Here is a 23,072-nt window from a genome sequence, read left to right as displayed (position 1 = left end):
AGAAAATTGAGTACTTCGCTTCCTCTTGGCCATAGTATAACTATGGTCTTACGTATGATCACTTATCACTTGTCCCTAATCAGATAAGTGTAGCTAGGCTACCACTTATCACTTTGTCACTTGATCAGATAAGTGTAGCTAGGCTACCACTTATCACTTTGTCACTTGATCAGAAGTACTCAAATCCGGCGTTCCGCTCAATTTGATCATTTATTCAGTTTTCGCATTTTTATTCTATCCTCATTTCAACAATAAATATATATTTCATCATACATTATATAATTCATGAAATTAACATTTAATCATTAAATTTCAGCCATATGAACTTACTATTTCATTATCTTTCCACACTTGTTCCTATGCACATCACACAAAATATAAACATATCATTCAACCATAGTTGCAAGCTAGTGTATTTAAACATAACTCTTTTTGGAACTAACCACATGATAAACCATTCATGACATTGTTTCATGCCAAATCATATACCGAATGTACCATACACACATACTATGAAATTTTATTTTCACACATGAGCTTAAACCATGACCAATAATACACAAATATAAGCATCATTCATATTTCATTGTTTATCAGTTATAATCAAACATATGACCAATTATACACAAATCATTCATATATTTCCCAATTTTCCTCCACCTCCTCTCCATTCATCATCCTTAATGTGTATAACACATTTAAACAACATTATTCGTACTTTCACTATTTTCTTGTATGTAAAATTCAAGCTGTCCGTCTGAGTTAGAGTCACTAAATTATTTTTCCCTGTAGCTACAGAACTTCAAATTAAGATCCGTAAAATTTACCCGAAATTAGATTCACATATCTTCTTACCATAAAAATTTCAGAAATTTTGGTTTAGCCAAATAGTACAGTTTATTCTTTAAATTTTCCCCTGTTTCGTTGTCTGATAGTTCTGACCTCTCTTCACTAAAAATTAATTATCTCATTGTACAGAATTCGGATGATGTTTCCATTTATTTCTTTTGAAAATAGACTCATTAAGGATTCTAAGCATATAAACTATAACTCATAATTATTTTTTTACAATTTTTAAAAATTTTCCAAATTCAGAACAGGGGATTCCGAACTCATTCTGACTCGGTCTAACTAAACTTAAAATATCTCAAAATTTACAATTCCATTACTTACACCGTTTCTTCTATGAGAAACTAGACTCAACAAGCTTTAATTTCATATTTTATTCATCCTCTAATTAAATTTCCATAATTTTTGGTAATTTTTCAAAGTTAGACTACTGCTGCTGTCCAAAACTGCTTTAGTGCAAAATATTGATTTCCATTTTGCCCCAAATTTCACAGTTTATACAATTCGGTCTTTTCTCAATTAACCCCTCAATTAATCTAATTTTCTCAATTAATACTTTACCTAGACATTATAAGTTGTTACACAACTATTTAAATTCAGAATTTCCACATATAACTCTATCTTCAAACTCTTTTACTATTAGGTCCCAAACATTCAATTTCTATTCAATTCTTTCAATAAAATCAGCATATGAACAATTTAAAGCTCTAATTGCATGCTAAATCATCATATACTTCCAGCACATATTCATAGCAACTTTCAAATTCTTTCATAGAATCAAAAACTAATGAATTCAACAAGTGGGCCTAGTTGTAAAAGTCACAAATATATAAAATTTTCAAGAAATAATCAAGAATTGAACTTACCTTCAGTAAAAATAGGAAGAACCAGCTTAAGGAAACCCTTCTATGGTGTTTTTGCTGATGAGAATGCAGAAAAATAAAGAGAAATCTAGATAATTCCACTTTGGTCCTAACTTTATTAAGTAAATTTTGCAATATTCCAATTTTTCCCTTAATTCTCCTTACTTTGTTGCTGATTTCATGCCTTTGCCGTCCAGCCCAAATAGACCTTGGGTCTATTTTCCTTTTAAGCCCTCTTCCTTTTATCATTTAAGTTATTTAATCATTTCCCATAATTTTGCATTTGTTACAATTTAGTCCTTTTTGTTCAATTAATTATCGGAACTTTAAAATTTCTTAACGAAACTTTAATACTAACTTTTTAACACTACATAAATATTTATAAAAATATTTATGGCTCGGTTTAAAATCCCCGAGGTCTCGATACCTTATTTTCGATTTTAATTATTTTAATATTTATTTCTAGTGTACTATTCACTATTTCAAAAATTTTCCTAACTTCACATTTAACTTATACTCACTAAATTAATAATATTTTCTACCCATTTGTCGAATTTAGTGATCTCGAATCACCGTTCCGACACCTTTAAAAATTCAGGCCATTACATTTTTTCTCGTCGAATTTGTGGTCCCAAAACCACTGTTCTGACTAGACCCAAAATCGGGTATTCACGTTTGATTTAACATAATTTGGATGGTTTACTTTTTCCTTGCATAATCTACTTACTTTGCTTCCCTTCTATGATTTTGATTGGTGGGGACATTGAAGGCTCCCCTTTTGCACTACAGGATTTACTTAATTCATGTAAAGGCTATTAATTTTCTCCATAAGATCCCTTAATTAATTTAGTGGTTTTTTTTTTGGTATTTTTGTTGCTAAATTGGAAAAATAACTTTTTTATTTTTTATATTTTTAAGTAAGGAGGTCGGAATTATAGAAAGAATAGTAGGTAAAATGATAAAATTATTTAATTTTTGTAATGATTGTTGGGGGAGGGGAATATGGTTGCTTAAGCACCTACATGTCGGGAGTGAATCATTAAGAGAGGATTATGTGTTAAGGATATGGCCAAGACAAATGGGGATTGGTATTGGCAAAAATTAGGAATGGTTTTACCTTAAAAACATTGTAACGAAAATTGTTGGCATGTTGTCACCATCAAAGGATGCAGACGAGGATACATTAGCATGGAGTGGTCTCAAAATGGTGATTTCTCTATCTAGACGACATGTAGGGCTATTGTAGGGGAAATTGGGGAGAAGATGATGAGACATGAGAGTTAGTATGGAAATGCAATCTGCCCCCAATGAGTTAAGCAATTTCTTTTGATCTTATTTAAGGAATGGTTATTGACAAATGAGGAATGAGTTAGGGGACGGATGACAATAGATAATTGATGTCCTTGTTGTGTTGTTGAGTTAGAATCAAGTTTGCATATGCTAAGAGATTGCAACTTTACTAGAAGTTAAATGTTTTATTTGGAGAGCTTGCGACAATGTTGTTGCTACAAAGGAGAATCTCCATAATCGACTAAAAGAGGTTGACTCCTCTTGCCCTCTATATGGTGAGGAAATAGAGACTATTGAACATATCCGTTTCTTTTTGTCCTTTTGCTTTGGCCTCATGGGGTGCATCTAATTTTAGTTTTCAATCACATCGAGAAGGTTTTCCATCCAAAGAACAGTTGCTTATATATGTTAGCAACTATGGAAAGCACAAAACAACTTCCCATTTAATGATTCTATGATTAACTTGATAGGGGTTTGGCACGATGCTTTTAGCGATTTTACTTTGCTTAACAACTTTGTCAAAAATTTAGTGAGACTATTATAAGAGAGATTCACTGCAAAGTGGATGGCACCTCCTCTTACCTTCGTTAAAGGTAATTGTGATGCCTCCTTCAATCCCATGTCTGGCAGGTTTGACACTGGAAGTGCCTTTCGAGACCATTATGGCTTGGTGATTGATGGTTTGGTTGAGAATATCAATGTCGCATCTACAGAGGATGTTGAGGCAATTGCCATTCACCATGCTTATTTATTTGCAAAAGGAAAAGGTGAACCAAAATTATTCTTGAAATCAATCATGGTAGTGTCATCATGTAACACCTTACTCTCGATCTGATCATTAGATCCGAGATGTGAGATGCCGTATTTGTTGCTGAAGCAACTTAAGTACCTTAGGGATTTTGGACAAAATTGAAAAAGAGCAAAACTTCTTCTTTCTTTTCTTTTCCTCACTTGGACGGCACAATGAAGGAGAAAAGATGAATATTTTTCATCTCTTCGCTCACACAGCCTTATATATGATGATTAACTATTTAATTAAGCTTAATTAACTTTAACTTTAAAGCATGCTTAATTAATTATTGAACCTTTCTTAATGAAAACTAAGTGGATGAACATCATAGTCCACTAGCTCTTAAAGACTTTAATGGTTAAATAACCATTAGATCCTTTGGTCAATTACTAATTGGGTCCTCAAGCATTTTATAGATTAAAATTTAATAGCAATTGCACTCTTACAATTTAATCCCTGAAGTATAATTAACGATTTTCTCGATTTAATTTCTTGGTTGTCCATTAATATGTTTTCAATTTAAGCACATAAATTCTCTTATTCATAAATTCACTAACTCGATTTACAGAATTGAGTTTCAAAACTATACTTTTCGACACCATTGAAAATTGAGACGTTACACATCAAATGTGACAAATTAGGTTTGCCATCCGAGTCTTGGAATACTTTTGCAATTGAGCAGGATATTATTTCCTTGACTTCTTCTTTTGGGGAAATTAAAATTTTCTTTTCTTGTTAAAGAAGAAAATAAAGTGGCGGATTAGATTGGTAAACATGCTAAAATTGATTGTAATCTCAACGATTGTGTTGTGATCCCCGAGCAAGCTTGTCTCGCACCCTCATTTGTAAGGTTGTTATGCATACAAATTTGCAATTTGTAGAAAAGAATATAGTAAAAAAAAATCCCATTGAGAATGTGACACACAAAAAAGAAAAGGATAGTAATTAAGCAAATGTTGGTTTGAGGCTTTGGTGTGAATTCTTATGAGCAAGGTTGGTTTTCAAGGAAGCTTATGACCTATAGACTTTTATACTATTTTCTTTATTTAACCAATTGGAACTTAAATTCCCTAGAAGTTGACATACTAATACGCTATCTTTTGGGGTGTAATTGGGAAATCGACTTTTGGGAAAATTACCCAATTTGGGTTGGTATTGCTCACTTTTGTTGGTTAACAATAACAACTGACGGTGGTAATTAAAGGTAGTGCCATAAAATCTATCAAAAGATTGTATGCTACAAGTATCTACTATATGCCAATTTATGGCCTACCCGAGACTAAAGTCTCATCCAACTTTTAACTAACCATGGGTCTCCATGCCTTGCTTGTGAGCCGTGGCCTGCCCTATATTACCTTTTTCTAGGCAAATTTATCTCATCACCAAAATGAAAGTTACTCTATCAACATGTATTGCATTATATTATTAATAGTTTTTCCTGTCAAAAAATAAAACTAATCTTAAGTATCAAATGTTTCAAAAAATACGGATGCTAGCTAGGAAGAATCAACTTTATAAGGTTGAAACAGATTGAATAAGATTTTAGGTTTCATGAAAACAAGATTTGGATGTAATTAAGAAGCTCTTAGGTGGCCCAGCAACTCGAATTTTATCACACTCTTAGAACATTAAAGATAAACTCACCAAACATGCAAAAAGTGAAACTGTGAAAGGGGCACTGTTCACGCTGGCATTTTCGTCAATTACTGAACCTTCTAGAATCGTAATCTTATTAACTTACCGCAATTTGACAACTGTCGAGAATTGGCAAATAACATAAAGCGTAGACCTGAAGCACTGTGGTTGGTATGGTTGTACTTTTATTGTGGCAGTTACTTGAAATAATAAAAAGAAAGGGCTCTTTTGTCATTTCCTGTCAAACAAAAAGTGGTTAATTTTACGCATTTTTTTATTGTTTTATTAGTAATTTTTTTAATTTCATAATTAAAATACGAATTTATAATATAAATGTTGAAAAATTTATCGATGATGGTTGACATATTTAAGACCAACTTACTAAGAATCTAAGCCGGCGAGCTTAAGACTAACATTGACTGTCTGAGTGTAAAATTGAGCCGCCAAACTGCTCCCTTTTTTGATAATTAGAGCCGCCAAACTTAAAAAATTATTAAAAACGGAAAACGAAAATGATGTTGGCTTTGTCCTTATATTAAGGTTTTTTTAACTGGTTGGAATATTCATTTTATTTTGTATAAATTTAAAAATTATAATTATCTCAGTCGTATTAATTTCTAAAATTTTCATTTAATTTTATATCAAATTTTAAAATTATAAAATAAAATTATTTTCAAAAATTGATGATCAAAATCTTGCTTCAGATAAAATCAATTCAGTATGATTTGGTTTGTTTTGATTTAACTTTTTTATTTTTAAATAATATTATAAGATAACCCTAATATTTTTAAAAAAATTGATCCGGAACAGTAGCACAAGCATGAGCGGCGGAACCCGACAACATCTTACTGCAACGTGTCTCATCACTCCCTTTGATTGGGCCACGTTTCGAGTTCACACTTATTTGTGGAGTCGCGTCTGGTGACTTTAATGATTGCAGAAGTCGAAAATACCCTCCTTTTGCGTACGGAAAGGGCACCCTTATTATTTCACACACACACAAAAAAAAAAGGGGGAAAGGGCACCCTTATCCAATGGTAGCCTAACTAGAAGGTAGGTGAAGCTGTTACTGTACAACTCAGCTGTTCAAATTAACAAGTACACGCCAGCTATTTGTGCCGGATCTATGGAGTTCGTTACTTTTTTTTTTTGGCCGTTAAACGTCCATTTGATTAAATTCAATTGATGGTCAGATTCAATTGAGATGCAAACTTACTATTTAGCTTCTGGGGTTGGGTACAGGTGATAATGTCAATTCTTCCACACACTTTTTTCTTTCTGACCCAAACGGAGGACCAGACAGAAACCTTTGTTTACACCGTCCCTTTGGATTGACAAAAAAGCCCTAACCAAAACATACGTAAAATAACTCAAAGGGGTAATGAGGTAAAAAGAGACAAAGAATGGAAGGTTCCTTGTAAACGCGCCAAGCCAAAAAAGCGCGTTTTGACCGGCAAGCAAGGCGTTTGGTTGAAACACCTAACAAGTAACACAACCACTTTTCCAGCCTTTCACAACTCCACCTCTTTACATTTCTTTTAGAGTTTCTTAAATTATATTTTAATTTCATTTAATTAATATTTGGCTATAAAATGTTGTAAATCATCCTCTTGCAGTTCTTTTCCGCTTTTCCAAGCCTTACCCTTTTCCTTTTTTCTCTCACCGTTTCTCATTTTTGCTTCTCTCTTGCCTTTGCCGAAAAACTGCTTCTCTCCACCGGGAAACTGCTATTTATCCGACGAACGGAGTCTAATTTGCCGGAAAGCATCTTTCAACTTTCGGTAATTTCGCGTATAGTTTGGGCGTTTCTTTTCGTGATTCGGATTTGGATCTCCGAATTTGACCAGGTCCGGTTGTATACGCTGCTCGTTGTGCGAATGTGGCGAGTTTGGTTGACGTTTGATACTTTGTTTTGATAGCAAATGGCGAAGATTGCGACCTAACGTTTGGTATTTGCGGATTTTGCGGCTTCTTCTTGTTTTCATTTTCCATTGGATTGTTTGTTTTGGTGAATCTCGGCAAAACGGTGGCGCGCGAACAACCATTGCGGCATGAGATGGTACGCTAATTTTTTCTGTTGGGTTCTTTCAAAATTTCTCTTCTTTTATATTTTTAATGAATTTTCCTTGGTTCTATTTACTTTGTCGTTGTAGACGTTGTTTTAATTCTGAAACCGTTTCTTAGCTTTTCCATAACTTTTCTCGCTTCCTACATTTTTATCTACATCTTTAGAGAATTATAGAAATTAAAATTTGAAACCTAGAAAAGTTAACCTTCTTCGATGAAAATTTCATACTGTGACTCTTGCATTTTGGATCGGACAGGTTTTCATTAAAATTTTTTTATCTTTCATTTGTAAAATTTTGCAGACTTTATTTTCTGTATTTCTATCATGATTTATTTTTCAATTAGTAAGAGAATTCACGTGTGTATTTGTTGAATTTATTCTTAAAGTAGAGCTTTATTTTCACTGCGTCTTTTAATTTTGTGGATAAAATTGGATAAAATTCTAGTTATTCAAGTAATTTTATTGTTACTGTTATTTAAAAACCTGATCTGGTAATACCGTGTATTATTGTTTAATTTGTCTAGTTTTTTTATCGGGTATATGTAATTACTCATATTTTGACTTTATGCATGATGAATCCAACTGGTTGTAAACTTTGACGCACGATTTTAATGGGAAATTTTGGTGGTATAAATTTAATCTATTATCGGGGCTTTGATTTGATTTCCATTCAGCCAACCATCCATCTTCTGTGTGCCTTGGAAATTATCCCGGTTCAGATTGACGTCGGATTTTCGGTTTATGTTCTCAGATTTCGGTACAAATGGTTATGCATGTTTTCAAATTTATTCTTTTGACTGTATCATTTCAGAATGAATTTGGCCCCCTTTTTCGGTTAATTAGTGGATAGTCTAGTCTAGTGACAGTGATTGAAATACAGCTATAGGTGCTCTTTCATTAACATTTATTGAGCTGTTCTTATATGGATGGACTGGATTGGGCCTTTGCACCTTTGTACACAATCTTTGATTGTGTGGCCAGAATATGTTTTTTTTCCCCATTTATTATTGTCAAGAGAATGACGCAAACAAATTACCGAAGTATCAGATAATATTTGTTTGTTAAGAGCTCTTTCGAAATCTATGCTTTGCATTGGTCGAGCTGATATAGCTAATTAGTTTGAACTAATAAAGTAATGGTGTCAATTGTGTGTGGTTAGTGTGTTATAAATACTGTAGCTGCATGGACATGAATTGTGGTCACTTGGATGGCAATTAGGTGCTGACACAATTGAAAAGTGTAATTTAACTTTGTATATAATAAATATTGAGGCGAGTTTTGTATTCTTGCTACATGTTTCTCAAGTATGCTTCTATATACTGGTATATATATATTAAGTGTAGTTATCTGCCTACTTTTACAGGTGGAAGGAAGGGTTCGTTTGTCAAAGAAGGTAAAAAACGGGTTAGAATTTTTGAAGCATAAAAGGCTTCAACGAATAAAATCAGAATCTTCCTCTGGGACGTCTTATCTCATAAATATGATGGCTAGAAGTGGAGGAGATGCTCTGAGAATTTCAGCATCATGTGGAATAAGGTTACAAGGGAATGCAGGATCATTTTCCAGGTCAAATGACGCTTCATGTGAGAATGATGTCTTTTCTAAGCACAAGGTTGATAAGTTTGACACGAGTGATCTAGAATGGACTGAGAAAATTCCAGAATGTCCTGTGTACTGCCCTACAAAGGAAGAGTTTGAAGATCCTTTGGTCTATTTGCAGAAGATAGCTCCTGAAGCTTCGAGATATGGTAACACCTTCTCTGCTTTTAGTCTCTATCTTCAACACTTTTGATATCCATCCTCTCTCTATCAATTGGTTTTGAAGGAAATTTTGTATAAATTGCCTCTAGATTTTTAATGATAAACACTGAAGCATTTTGAGCGTATGCTTCTTAGGTATTTGCAAGATTGTTTCCCCTCTAGTTGCTACTGTTCCCGCTGGAGTTGTATTGATGAAGGAGAAAGTAGGATTCAAGTTCTCAACTAGAGTACAGCCTTTTCGTCTTTCTGAGTGGGATACTGATGACCAAGTCACATTTTTCATGAGTGGAATGTGAGCTCACTCTATTGAAACAGATGTTATTTTGTGCCTTGAGTATTTTTTTTTTCAATTTTTTTGGTTTTGAATGTGAGCATGACTTTTCAGAAATTATACATTTCGTGATTTCGAGAAAATGGCGAACAAGGTGTTTGGTCGTAGATATTATAGTGCTGGCTGTCTTTCTGCAACTTACTTGGAAAAAGAATTTTGGCATGAAATTGCTTATGGGAAGACAGAAAGTGTTGAATATGCTTGTGATGTTGAGGGTAGTGCCTTTTCTTCTTCTCCCAGTGACCCACTTGGAAGTAGCAAATGGAATTTGGAGGTGTTGATTTCAGTACTATCATCTTTTCAGTTTTTTTTCCTCCTTGAATGCTTCTTGTAGGGCTTTGTTTGCTTAATTTTACCATGATAGTGAAATTTTAGAAAAGTACTATGGCTATTATTTTGCATAGCTGATCAATCTCATTCTTGGGTCATGATTTTGCATAGCTGATCAATCTCATTTTTGGGTCATGTTATTGGATATTCATGTAACTTTTTTTTTTTTTTTTTGTAGATTATGCTTGATAGACTGATCTTGTGTTGTCTCTTTGATCCTTTCTTATCACACTGCTTCATAAAGTGTAGCAAGTTTAGATGTTCATATGTGTTGGATTGAAATGAAAGCTCCAATGCTGGTTTGGCCATAAGTTATACTTGTTTGTAAACAAGGAACCACAATCTCTTTTCCTGCCAAAAAAGTTTATCAAAAGATTTTCGCTGTTAGTAAGACTGGTCATTTAGGATTTTCGCTGTTAGTAAGACTGGTCATTTAGGATTTTCATTGTTAGTAAGACTGGTCAACTGAAGTATAGATGTGGTCTCAAAATTTAAATCTAGGAGACCCTGTCAACTAAGATTGATACTATGACTTAATATGTGGTCCTAAGGAGATAGATCCTGTCAAACTAGCATAGTGGTTGTTAAAGCTGCTATATCTAAGTCATCCTGTCAGTATCTGTTTGGTAATATCTTAAATGTTTCCTGTTGCAAATTGGTTCCAGGAGGGTCCAACAGAGTTGATACCTCTCTATTCCATCCCCAAGTTGCCAAGGTCTGTTATAAGTGGGAAAGTAGTTATTTATGTTATTACTTATTGACATTATTCAGATAAAGTAATGTTGTATGATTCTCAAAATTCTCTTGAATTTTAGTAATTTCAAGGTCGATTTAAATTGAGGAAGCAATTTGATACTACTCTTATCATGATTTGCTCTATCCCTGTTCTGGATTCTGGTTCAATTTTTTCTTATATGCTTCCTTTTGTTTGATTTCAGCGACTCTCACGGCTGCCAAAGTCCACCTTGCGTCTTCTTGAAACAGCAATTCCGGTATCAAAATGATCCTAATCTCAATTTGGCACTGTATACATACGGATAATTGATCTTCTCAGTCTTTGTTTCAGGGTGTAACTGACCCTATGCTTTACATAGGAATGCTATTTAGTATGTTTGCTTGGCACGTGGAGGATCATTATTTGTATAGGTAAAATGACATTAAACACTAAGTTCCTTTACAGTTGTTTTCTTTTAACTAATCCTTTAACCAATCCTTCTCCTATTCTTTTGTGGCAGCATTAATTATCATCACTGTGGGGCTTCGAAAACTTGGTATGGTATACCTGGTCATGCTGCTTCAAAATTTGAGAAGGTTGTCAAAGAACATGTGTACAGTAATGATATCCTATCTGCGGATGGTGAAGATGGAGCTTTTGATGTGCTTTTGGGTAAAACGACATTATTTCCTCCAAGTATTTTGTTGAAACATGATGTCTCTGTCTACAAGGCTGTGCAGAAGCCGGGAGAGTTTGTAATTACCTTTCCAAGGGCATATCATGCTGGATTTAGTCATGGTAAGGCATGTTTTACTTAATTTGTTCATATTTGCTCCCACAGAATTAATGAATATGTTCCTAACTTTAATCATTTAGGTTTCAACTGTGGTGAGGCTGTCAACTTTGCTATTGGTGATTGGTTTCCTTTAGGGGCTATAGCAAGCTTGCGTTATGCACATCTCAACAGGGCGCCTCTCCTTCCTCACGAGGAACTTCTGTGCAAAGAAGCAATGCTTCTCTATACAAGTTTAGAACTGGAAGATTTGGATTATTCACTGGCAGACTTGGCTGCTCATCATTGCATCAAGGTTTCATTTGTAAAACTAATGCGTTTCCTGCACCGGGCGCTTTGGTCTGTCATGAAATCAAGGGCATGCACTAGTATATCCCCAAACTATTATAGAACTATTGTCTGCACTTTATGCAAACGCGATTGTTATGTTGCTTTCATTAACTGCAGCTGTAATGGTCATCCTGTTTGCCTGCGACATGGTAGTCTTTCCCAGATCCTGCCTTGCTTTGGTAGTTTTCCCTTTGATATATAATTTTGTCTTATGATGAGCTAATTACCTTCTGCAGATATCAGGTCACTGCACTTCCCATGTGGGAGCTATCGTTATCTTTTCTTGAGGGATGATGTTGCAGAGATGGAGGCCGCTGCCAAGAAGTTTGAGCAAGATGATGCCATATCAAAAGAAATTGAGCAACAAATTGAAAATGGTGATGACTTGTATTTGTATCCACTGTCAAATAAGTTGCAGACTGATGTAGAGGATGGATACTTTCCATACTGTGAGATTAATGTTGTTTTGGGTCCTGATTTTGCCGCAATAAATACAATGGGTCAACCACTAGAACATATATCGTCTATGAACCATGGAAAATTTCAACCTGAGACTAATTTGGAGCAAGTCGGATCATCACCAAAAACTGTAAGTCTAGCTCTCTGCCTGCTGAGTCTCTTAATCTGAACATGAATCTTCTGCTCCTGCACTAAGTGTGCAACTGGTATATACTCAAAGCAGGTACAGAGGGTAGCTAACCAAGTAAGCGTTAATGGTGAAAGATTCCCTGAAGAAGTCTCAGAGAATACATATGAATTGTCTGTTTCCTGTTTGTCACGTGAAGATCATCGAAGTATCCATCAAGATAATGTTCATGACCCAGTGAGCAGGTCTATAGTGGATGAAAACAGTGATAGTTCCGATTCACCAATATTTAGGGTTAAACGTCCTTTCTCGAAGGTTGAGAAAAGATTTGGGAATGATACCATATCATCAAAGAACTCAGAACACCAGGTATAGTTTTAGCTTCCCATAGTTATATTTTGTCTGTTATAAAGTTACTATCTTAACTTTTGACTTATCATTGGGCCCATGGAAATTTAAGGTGCAATTATTAGACGTTAGGTAAGTCCAGGGGGAATGCCACACCTGAGTAGAACTGCGAACCTAAACTTTCACTCCCCTTCTGGAAAGGGCAAAACTGCTTCACACCGCTGATGGACTAAGGATTCAATCCAAAAAGGCCCTAGCTTAGGGCCTTTTTGGTAAATGTTTTGACTTGACAATATTTTTAATGATGAAAGACTTGGAGTTACATGATCTTTGTATTTTCATTTTAGAAAAAAAAAATTGGGAGGGGGCGGGAACTGAGTGGGATTTCACATTTTCTTGTTGTTGTTTAAATTTGCCCTTTTTGTTGATCGAAAAATTGTAGTCTTTGTGCATAAAATTAAAAAAAAAAAAGAAAAAACGAAATTGTAGTCTTTACTTTGTCACTGGCCGGTTTCTTTCTGTTTTGTAATTGTCATTTGTACGTTGGCCCCTACAATAGATTTACTTTAGAGAAAGCATCTCATCACTCATTTGCTGTTGCATTCCAGGGAAGTTTTTTGATGGTTTGTTAGAGGATGACAAGCTTTTGAATGACCATTAAATTAGTCTTAGCTATTAGTTATTTTCCCAATTTTTTAGCATTGTCTTCAAATTTTGACTATTCTGATATTGCTTTTTGTATTTTGCTTAATCAGTTCTTGCCTTGCTTATTCACTTTAATGGGACTTCAGTTATCTTGTCCTCATGCCTTTAATTCATATGGCAGGGGTTCAAACGATTAAAGAAACTTCAACATGAAGGAAGATGTGGGCGACCAGTGGCATATGCATCTGAATGCTGTAGAAACGACGAACCAAACCGCAATACAAATTGTAGTTCTGATTCTAAAGCTCTGGAGAATGCTGTGAAGGACAGACTTGGAAGAGGCACCCTTCCCATTCCCATTTCTATAAAATATAAGAAGATGGGCAGTGAGGCAGGAATGAGTAGCGGGCAGCGAGAGCACCACAGAAATGATAGGTTCCAGCAGGAGTTAGGAAAGAGCAAGAGGGATTCTCCTTCAGAGATGGGTCCAAAGCGCCTTAAAGTAAGAGGCCCAAGCCCAATACATCTAGGTTCAGAAAGCAGACTGGTTTGAAGTTATAGATGTGCAGAAACTGATCGCTGGTGATTGGGTCCCGACTCTGGAGATTGACTTGGCTAACTTCATTCCTTGTAAATGGGGATTCTAACAATAAAATTCCAAAGATATAGATGTGCAGAAACTGATGGCTGGTGATTGGGTCCTGACTCTGGAGCTTGACTTGGATGGGGGTTCTAACAATAAAATTCCAAATGACCGATTCAACTAAGGGATAGCAGCGGAAGATTAACCAAGCTTAGAACATTAATAGTTTTATTCTTTGTGCAGGCCTCCAAAACTGGGGCAAATTGCACGTCCTAGATGTGATTCTTATGGTTCTCACTCAGGCCCGGGGTGTTTTTCCTTCGATGGCTGGAGAACCAACCTTAATGCATCAAAAGCTGAAAAGTAGAATTCGGTTTAGTAAAATTTACGTTCGTAAATTTGTTCGCCACTCAAATCTTAATTCTTACCGAGGAAATTGGGCATTCCACAACCTCTAATTTTTAGAAGTCTTCTGCTTCCCCTACTAGGCTCTTTATTCGTTTTTCTGTAGCAATGTTGTACACTGCTTAAATAAAATGCAGAGTAATGCGGCCTTAATTTTTGTTTCTCAAATCATTACCTTACATTTCATTAATCCTATCTGTGTGAACCATGTTGTGTTATGAGTCCAGTCGTAGATGTTTCCTGGTCTTAATGATCTTTGTCCTGGATTATAAGATTGTGGGGCCAACTCCAAATTGGAAATTGACATAACACCATATAGCAGTTGGCAATGTCGGATGGGCCTGCAATGTTGGTGTTTTTTTAGCTTTGGGTGCACAAGCCAGCAACGACCTTTTTTTGCTGTTGTGGTTTGGAAACTATTGGGAAGCAAAAGGAGGAAGGGAGGAGTGTATTGTTAGTTTCATGGGGTCTAGAAATGGGTCTCCTCTGCGTTGAAGCAATTGTGTCAATGCTGGGGTCCTGTATGGACCACCGTCCTGTTTCCATAAGTAGCCCATTTCTAACAAGTCGAGACAATTCCATGGTTGCCACATCCTTTTTAATTCTATTCAGAAGCGCAAACGACGTAGCCATATTGTTTGTTCCATTCCTTGTTTGCTGATGTTGAGGTTTATAATCTTGTTTTGCTTTTCCAATGTTTCTGTTTTTTTCTTTAAATGTGAAATTTCCTTTTCATTATGTACGATTTATTGTCGTTTCAATGCGAGTCCGCAAAGTCCATGGTTTTTTACAATCAGCTAACGTATTATTGTTGTTGGGGGTTTAAAATAAGTCAATTTCGTATTGATATCTCAGAATGTAACAATCAATCGAAACGAAAAAAATAAAACAAAAAATTGTTTCAATGTAAATTTTGGTCGGTGAATCAGTTGGTAAAATACACAAAATATACCAGCATCAATATGTAGCATTACTGTCATGGTTTAAAACCTTATGTTTGATTGAAGTGAAAGCATGCTTGGAATTTGTCCGTGTTAGGAAGTATGAGATGGACGGGCCACAGATTTCAAGTTATGATTTTACGGGCCATAGAGACGGTGGCTTGGGCTATTCTTGGACATTTGAATCTGTTATTTTCTACTGTCCATTATCTTTATCACAAGAAGAAGGAAAAAATGATTTTGTACCCAAAGGAATAAAAAAGGAATACACAGAACAAAAAAGGAATGAATCTTGTGAACATCAGTGTCGTTTACTCAACTAAATCCAAAGAGATTCAGGGCCAACCCTTGAACAAGCAATCACCTTTTTTCACATTTTGTTTGTATTGTGATGACAGCAACCCTTAACAAAAATGGGCCCTGCTACCTAACCCACAGCATCACTCAGTTAAAGCGAAGCCGTGGAATTTAGAGCCCAATTCCCTCGATCCAATTTCTTTCAGTGTTGGAATATTCTTTGACTTCAATTGGGATTCATGTAAGAGGGAATAGAGCTTTTACCATTATGTAATTCACTTCTTATGTTCCAAAAGCATGACAAAATCGGAAGCTTCAATAACAACAACTTAAAACAAAATGTTTTCACTGTGGAAGTTCCATAATTGAAAACTAAGAATCTGGATATTAATTATTACAAATAAGGTGTATCGATTAGATGCTAATTGTTAGGTCCAAATAACATTTTAGGGTATTTAATTTGCCTTATTATCAATTTCTAGATGGGTAAATGAGATATTCATGTTCGTAAATTATTTGAGTTTTGATTCGAAAAATAATTGAATTTGATTTGGTAATCGTCGAATTGAATTCAAGTTTAGTGATACTAGTGCCTACCTATCCCTTTAAAAAATGGAAAAATTTCTATTTTACATCTGCTAAAATATATAAATTCATAAGTTAATACATGATAACACTATAGTTTGGCCCTCCAAAAAATAATAATTTGATTTAATTCTTCAAAAAACTATAAAAACATAAATCAAAATGTAACGATGAAATTATATTTTAACACCCATATAAATATATAGCATAATCCTAGCTCTCCTAAAAAAATTCTTGGCTTCCCCCAAAGTAATACTCGGCTTGAACAACTCACAGTTTTATTGAACTTTCCATTATATATATTGAATATTTTTATATTATTAAATTACATTACTACACTTAAGATATATTATTGACCCTAAGTTTAATTATCAAGCTAAGCTTAAGCTTCAATACGCATAAGTTTAATCAAGTTCAAATCTAAAAATAAATGATAGAAGGAACTTAACCTAAATATAAAACTCTAAATTTCTAGTCAATTTCAAACCTACTAATATTTAGACTTTGGTTCCACTCTACCATAGCCCTATTCTAAAGAAGGAAAGGACTGGTAGAGGCTCTCGGAGTTTATTATGGATTTGACCATGCAATTATTGTGGTGAGACGTGAGACTAAATGTAACAGCCTGATTTTCAGTGATGTCGGAAACAATGGTTCGAGACCATCTAGAAAATAAGCTCGTAAATTTATATTATTTAATATTTATGAGCCAAATGTGGTTTTTTAAAATATTTTTAAATTAGTAATTTGTGTATTATAAGGTTTTATTAGGTTAAGTGATTCAGAAAAGAGGTATCGAGATCACGGTCCTATAAACCGAGCCGTAAATATTTTTATAAATATTTACGGGTTGTCATTATGGTAGTATTAAAGTTTCGTTAGAAAATTTTAATGTTTTGGTAGTTAATTAATTAAAAAGAACTAAATTGTAAAATGTGCAAAACTTGCTAATTAAAGAAATAGTGATTAAATAGCCTAAATAGTAAATAAAGAAGGACTAAAAGGGAATTGGACCCACATGGGATGGCTGAGGCGGCATAAGCATAGAAAAATCAAGGAATTGATGTGAAATAAGGGCAAAATTATAATTTTCTTCTAAATTTAAGTGAAATAAAATGGAAATTTAAATTCTAGACATTTTCATCATCATTTTTAAGTTATAAAACAACCATTAAAGAGGGTTTAAGCTGGTTTTTTAATACTTGCTTCATGTAAGTTTAGTTCTTGCTCTTTCCTTGAAATTTTTATATTTTGGGACTTTTACAATTGGGTCCAACTAACCATTTCATTAGTTTTTGATTTTGTTGAAAGTTTTGGAAGATACCATTGATAAGTTTATATGATTTTAGTTATTAGATGATGAAATTTAGATGTTGATGGATATTTAAAGGTATTTTATTAAAGGATTTTGGATGAAATCATGATTTAGAGATTAAATTGAAAAGTTGTTGAATTCATGGAAATTCTGAAATTTCATGGAATTCATAGGCTGATATTGATATATATGAAAATATCTAGGCTTGGGATAAGGATTAAATTTCATGAATTTCATTTTCCGAGCCTAGGGATGAAATCGTCATTAATTAAAAGTATAGGGGCAAAACGGTAATTTTGCCTAAGATGTGACTTGAATTGGATTGAATGTAAATTGTATTAAATTGATATTAAATTTACTCATATAGATCTGGATAGATGAAAAACGTAGTTTACAGGTCACGAACAATTGTCGAGGTAACTTCATGTAACTTAATTGTGTATATTTATATACTTATAGTGAGTCTTGAATATGTAAATTGTGGAAATGTCATATATGTGTATGTAATTGATTTCATAACTGAAATTCTCTGATAAATAAACAAGTCTCGTTTGGATAATGAGATTCGATGGATACAGGGTTCTGTTTCTCGAAATGGTAGTGGTCCTGCATATGTTGCGGACATACCGTAGCTCGAAAGAGTCCCGTTACAAGCCCTTTCAAGCTTTCCGTTATAGTGTTCTTGCGAGCTTCCCGTTAATAGCTCTTCAGAGCATCCCGATCAGTTGTGACCCTACATGTGTTGTGGTCACACCGCAGCTCTTATGAGCGTCCTGTTATATGGCTCTTCATGAGCTTTCAGATTAAAGGCTCTTTATGAGCTTCCCGTCAGTGCTCGCTTGAACTTCTCGTTATATGGCTATCAGGTGCTTCCCGTTAATTGCTCTTTCTACCCGTTGATTGCTCTTCGGAGCTACCCGTTATAGGCTCTTTGTGAGCTTCCTATTATATTGCCCAGATAAGTTTCCTATTACAAGGCTCAATAAGCTTCTCGTTATAGTGCTTGAGAGAGAGCTTTCTGTTTAAGTGCTCATAAAAGCACTCTCGGATATGAATTGATAGATTTATAGCATTGTACACTTCAGGTGTACTACCCAAGTATCCATCGAGATTTCGAATGGTTTAACGGGTGAAATTCTGACATGAGAACATGTGAAATCAAAATGAAACTATAATCTGTATATGCTTTGAAATACTTGGAAACTCGATACCTGATGAGCTCATCGTTATTCTTGTTATTCACATAAAATACATGACTAACATGTTTGTTGAGGTTATATGTGTTAGGTTAATTGCCAAATTGCTTTTGGATGTATTATGCATGTTTATTATATAAGTAAATGAATGGTAAGTTAATTTCTCGTTATACGAACTTACTAAGCATTAAGTGCTTACTTTGTTTTATTTCCTCTATTTTATAGTACTCGAAGGCTTGTAAAGGTTAGAAGCTAGTCAGAGCTACATCACATTATCCCCTGGACTTTTCGGTATATATAAATAGTAAACTAATTTTGGTAATAATGGCATGTATAGGTTAAATGTTACCATTGATGGCAATGTAATGTTTGTTAAAATTAGCCATTGGAATGGCTATTAAATTATATGTTTTGATATGTAAATAGTCTTAATATGCTTGATGGGTATGTTTAAAGGGTTGAATGAGGAAAATCATATAAGTATATTGGATATTAGTTTATGATAGTGTATTTGGTAAAACATATTTATAAGTATTAGGCTATCTTGGTAAGTTGGACATTTGATCATAGGTACTAATATATCATGCATAAGACTTGGTTTTGACTTGGTTTAAATGTCTTAAATTGGTTGGTGAATGTGTTTAAGTGTTTATGTAGGTGGAAGATGAAATTGGGTGAGGAATAAGGCTTGGAAATGACCTTATTTTGTCCACACGGGTAGAGACACGGGCATGTCACACGGCCTAGTAAATGGGCGTGTGTTCTGGCTGTGTGTCCCCTGCATCTTAAAATTTCAAATCAGAATGCTCAGAATTGATCACATGGGCGTGTGGCTTGGTCGTGTGACCCTTGCACTTAAATGTATTGCAAGTCAGTGAGTTACACGGGATGGGGACACGATTGTGTGCCCTACTTCAAATACCACACGTCCTAAGACACGTGTGTGTCACTTGGCCATGTGGCTTACATGGCCTGACCACACAGGCGTGTGTCCCCTGCACCTTGGAAAATTTTGAAATTTTGCGAAAAATTCTCTGAGTTTTCGATTTAGTCTCGATTCGATTCTAAAGTGAAATTTGAGCCTCGAGGGCTCTCATAAGGGACTTTATGAATAATATTCAACATGAATGTTAAATAACAATATGATATGTATGTATTTAATCTGTTTATTATGGTAATACTCCATAACCCTGTTCGGCGACGGATACGGGATAGGGGTGTTACAGTAAACTTGAGATAGATGATTCTACTGCCAATTGTGTTTCATTTATGACCAAACTTTTACATGTGTGTTATACATGTCTATCATTTTCTATGCACCAGACGAATGTTTAATACTAGTCTAGAGTTTGGTGATTTTTCATGCAATGAGAAGTAAATGTGAATTAGCAAGGAAATAAAATTAAAATTTGGTAAGATTGGTTTACATATTTAATCTCACAAAGAAATATGTGATTAATTTGTAATAATTGGAAGAGGTGGGGAGCCTACAACCTTGACTGACCTCACCAATGTGTGATTGGATTTGGAGTGTGGCTTAAGGATTGTGGGACCAATGCCCATATTAATCATTCCCACCTTTATTTGGAAGAGAATAAAATTGTGGAGTGCAAAGTGAAACCAAAGGGCAATATTTTGGTATGGAAGGAACAAAATCAAAATAAATATATGTTAATATATTATAGGTTGCTGTCAAAATCTACAAAATTTCTTTCAATCACTCGTCTATCTAGATTTGTAGGGCACTTATCTAAGCTTCCCTTTTGCTCCAAGTCGTTGGAAAAGATTCAAAATGTTTCCACTTTTCCTTTAATTATTATTTGTAAATATGATCCTATATACACACACCCCCTTCTATCCCAAATACAAAAAGGAGTCCCTTACTACTTTAAGTCTTGTTTTGTGGGTTTGATTAAAGGGGTAATCTTCTTCTTTTTAAAGTATGGTCAAGTTCCTTAAGAATATTGGTCTTTCTTATGATGGAAAAGAACCCACCATCATTTTCTCCTTTTTAATTATTAGGGATAGGGTATATTAATTATTCAACCCTTCCACTAATTATACTTTCTATCTCAAATCTTGCTCTAAATCCTTTTCATTAATCATGTTTATGGATTGAATCGGGTTAAATCTCATTCACCATATCAATATATAACTATTTAAACTTAGCTGAAAACATGGGTCTTCGCTTTTACCTAAATCTATTTTTATTTGTATATGACAAATTCAAAACATAATTAAATATTAGAAATTTTCTTATATCAATAGAAAAATATAATATTCCTATATTTTAGTTTTTTTATCTAAATTTTCACACAAATTATCTAAAAGTAAAACGATGTCTTAATTTCCTCCCAAATTGATATTTCTTAAGAATAAAATAATTTAATCCGTGAATAACTAAAAATAATTAATTACAGCCTCAATAATTTCTTCTGAGTTTAGAGTAGGCAATAAAAAAATAACAAATCCACGTGTCAAATTTTAATTGATACATATAAATTAAAATTTGCAACCAGTTCCTACCTAATAAAAAAACATCGTCGTTGCTAGTTTTCATTTTCCCTGCTTGAGATTTTCAATTTATATATCAAACTTCCCTATGGAAGCCTCAAAGCTATAAGCTCCTTGATTTACCCAAAATTTCTTCATGTTTATCTTTGCCGTAGCTTCTTCTTGCCCCAAACTGAGGAACAAATTCTTAGGTAGCTGCACAACACAATACGGGCGGCCCTTCATCCCTTAGATGGAAAGGCTAAAATCTTAAAACGCTCTTATAGGTTGCACATTTTCAAACTTAGTTACTTACGGAATTTAAACCCCAGTTCTTCCCTGAACTTAGGGTTTTAGCAATGACGATGGGTTGGGTTTTGGGTTAACCAGGGTTTGGGAAATTTTAATTATTCTTTTAGTGTAAAATTTAATTTATATGTACCACCAAGACTTCACATGGATTTGCTTTCTTTTCTTTTTCCTTATTGGGGGAGATATTTAATATGTAATTATTAATTTTTCTTAACAGGTTTATAAATTGTAGAGGACTCCTGCTAGTAAATATCTTGAGAAATAAAAATATATTTTTTCGAGAGAAATGAAAATCTTGAAATTGAGAATATTAAGTTGCTTTTTTTTTCTACTTTATTTAATTAATATCATGATAATATTTTGTAATAATAATTTTATAAATTAATTTGATGTATTTTTAATCTAGTTAGTTTTCAATATTAATATATATTTTCAATTAAGTATTATAAAATTAAGGACATTTACAAATAAATTTAAAATATATTTTTATTTAATTAATAATTTGCATAAATTCTACAATTATAATTCTAAAGTTTGTTATTATATTGTATTAAAAATTATTTCTTATATATAATAATATCATTTTACTATTATTTGATGGGAAATTATTTCATTCACAAGCATGCCTATTTTTGGGATTATTGAGTCATATAAATAGTTATGAGGGGCAAATTCAATATTTTTTTAGGGTTGAGATTAAGTTGCATATTTTTATGAGAGTTAAACTACAATTTCATCATTACATTGGTTTATATCTTTAGAATGACTGAATTAAAATTCTAACATTTTTGAGACCATACAATAATTTTATCATATATTAATTTATAAATTTTAAAGAACTAATGTAATAATTTTTCATTTTAAGAGGCGATCAGAGATGCACATGGTTTTAGTTTAAATATTTAATCTTATATTGATGAGGTAAAATTGTTTTTATGCACTTGATAGAAATTTAAGTTCTTATATTTGATAGCTTTAAACATATCCTTTACTTTTAACTTTTTATTTTTTTTTTAGGATTAAAATGGAGAATACATCCTTAGAGATGAATTTGGTAGAAATAGAAGATGTTGAAGAACATTCAAGTCCTTAGAGATGAAGATACAATAGAACATGCTATCCAACAATCAATGATTTTGACTATATCACAACCATATGTTGGCATGGAATTTGAGTTGCCAAATGATGCACGGTGTTGACACCATTTTTTTTGATAAAACAGGGTCCACTTGGGTTTTAAAAACGAAAACGAAAACGGGAGTCGCCACCAATCCTTTTTGATAAGATGTGATCGGATCACCTTGAAAAGTGGTTGTTTTTAATAAATGATTTGATTTTATTAAAACAACAATTTTGGTCCACAAAATTCAGAAAAACGGGTTCGGGAGTCGGTTACGTACGAGGAAGGATTAGCACTCTCATAATGCCCAAAAATTGGTACCTAGTTGATTAGTTAATGTCTTAATGTCGAAAATTGAAAACTTTGAAGAATTTTAAAAATACGATCCTTGTATTAAAATGTTGAAAATTTTCGGGAAGAGGGGGCATATTCACGTTAATTGAGAAAGAGAATCATATCCAGTAAGTTAGGACACAATGTCTCGAATTCCT

The 23,072-nt window shown here is 33.8% G+C and overlaps 1 protein-coding gene across 4 annotated transcripts; it reads left to right on the top strand.

Annotated features, from left to right (window-relative positions):
• Window positions 1-6,882: 6,882 nt before the first annotated feature.
• On the top strand, window positions 6,883-14,490 carry LOC107946671 (lysine-specific demethylase JMJ706). 4 transcript variants are annotated; one of them, XM_016881091.2, is made up of 11 exons: window positions 6,883-7,486; window positions 8,859-9,243; window positions 9,392-9,548; window positions 9,642-9,861; window positions 10,856-10,909; window positions 10,984-11,063; window positions 11,153-11,430; window positions 11,509-11,904; window positions 11,992-12,344; window positions 12,438-12,710; window positions 13,516-14,490. In XM_016881091.2, exons 1-11 carry the CDS (start codon window positions 7,484-7,486, stop codon window positions 13,885-13,887), a joined length of 2,571 nt encoding a protein of 856 aa, XP_016736580.2. In that variant the 5' UTR covers window positions 6,883-7,483; the 3' UTR covers window positions 13,888-14,490. The 4 variants fall into 4 exon arrangements, with proteins under 4 accessions (XP_016736580.2, XP_016736579.2, XP_040963230.1 ...); XM_016881090.2 differs by having other exon boundaries at window positions 12,435-12,710; XM_041107296.1 differs by having other exon boundaries at window positions 10,972-11,063.
• The last annotated feature ends 8,582 nt before the right edge of the window (window positions 14,491-23,072 follow it).

This window comes from Gossypium hirsutum, chromosome D12 (genome assembly GCF_007990345.1).
Source record: "Gossypium hirsutum isolate 1008001.06 chromosome D12, Gossypium_hirsutum_v2.1, whole genome shotgun sequence".
In the NCBI taxonomy this organism is placed as follows: Eukaryota; Viridiplantae; Streptophyta; class Magnoliopsida; order Malvales; family Malvaceae; genus Gossypium; species Gossypium hirsutum.
This window is presented reverse-complemented; position numbering and strand designations above follow the sequence as displayed.

What these genes read in the sequence shown, in the direction of transcription:
- LOC107946671 (XM_041107295.1), top strand. An exon ending in GTAGCAAATGGAATTTGGAG is followed by an intron (nt 9,862 to 10,855) that starts GTGTTGATTTCA and finishes GTTTGATTTCAG; the next exon opens with CGACTCTCACGGCTGCCAAA. An exon ending in TCGGATCATCACCAAAAACT is followed by an intron (nt 12,345 to 12,434) that starts GTAAGTCTAGCT and finishes ATATACTCAAAG; the next exon opens with CAGGTACAGAGGGTAGCTAA.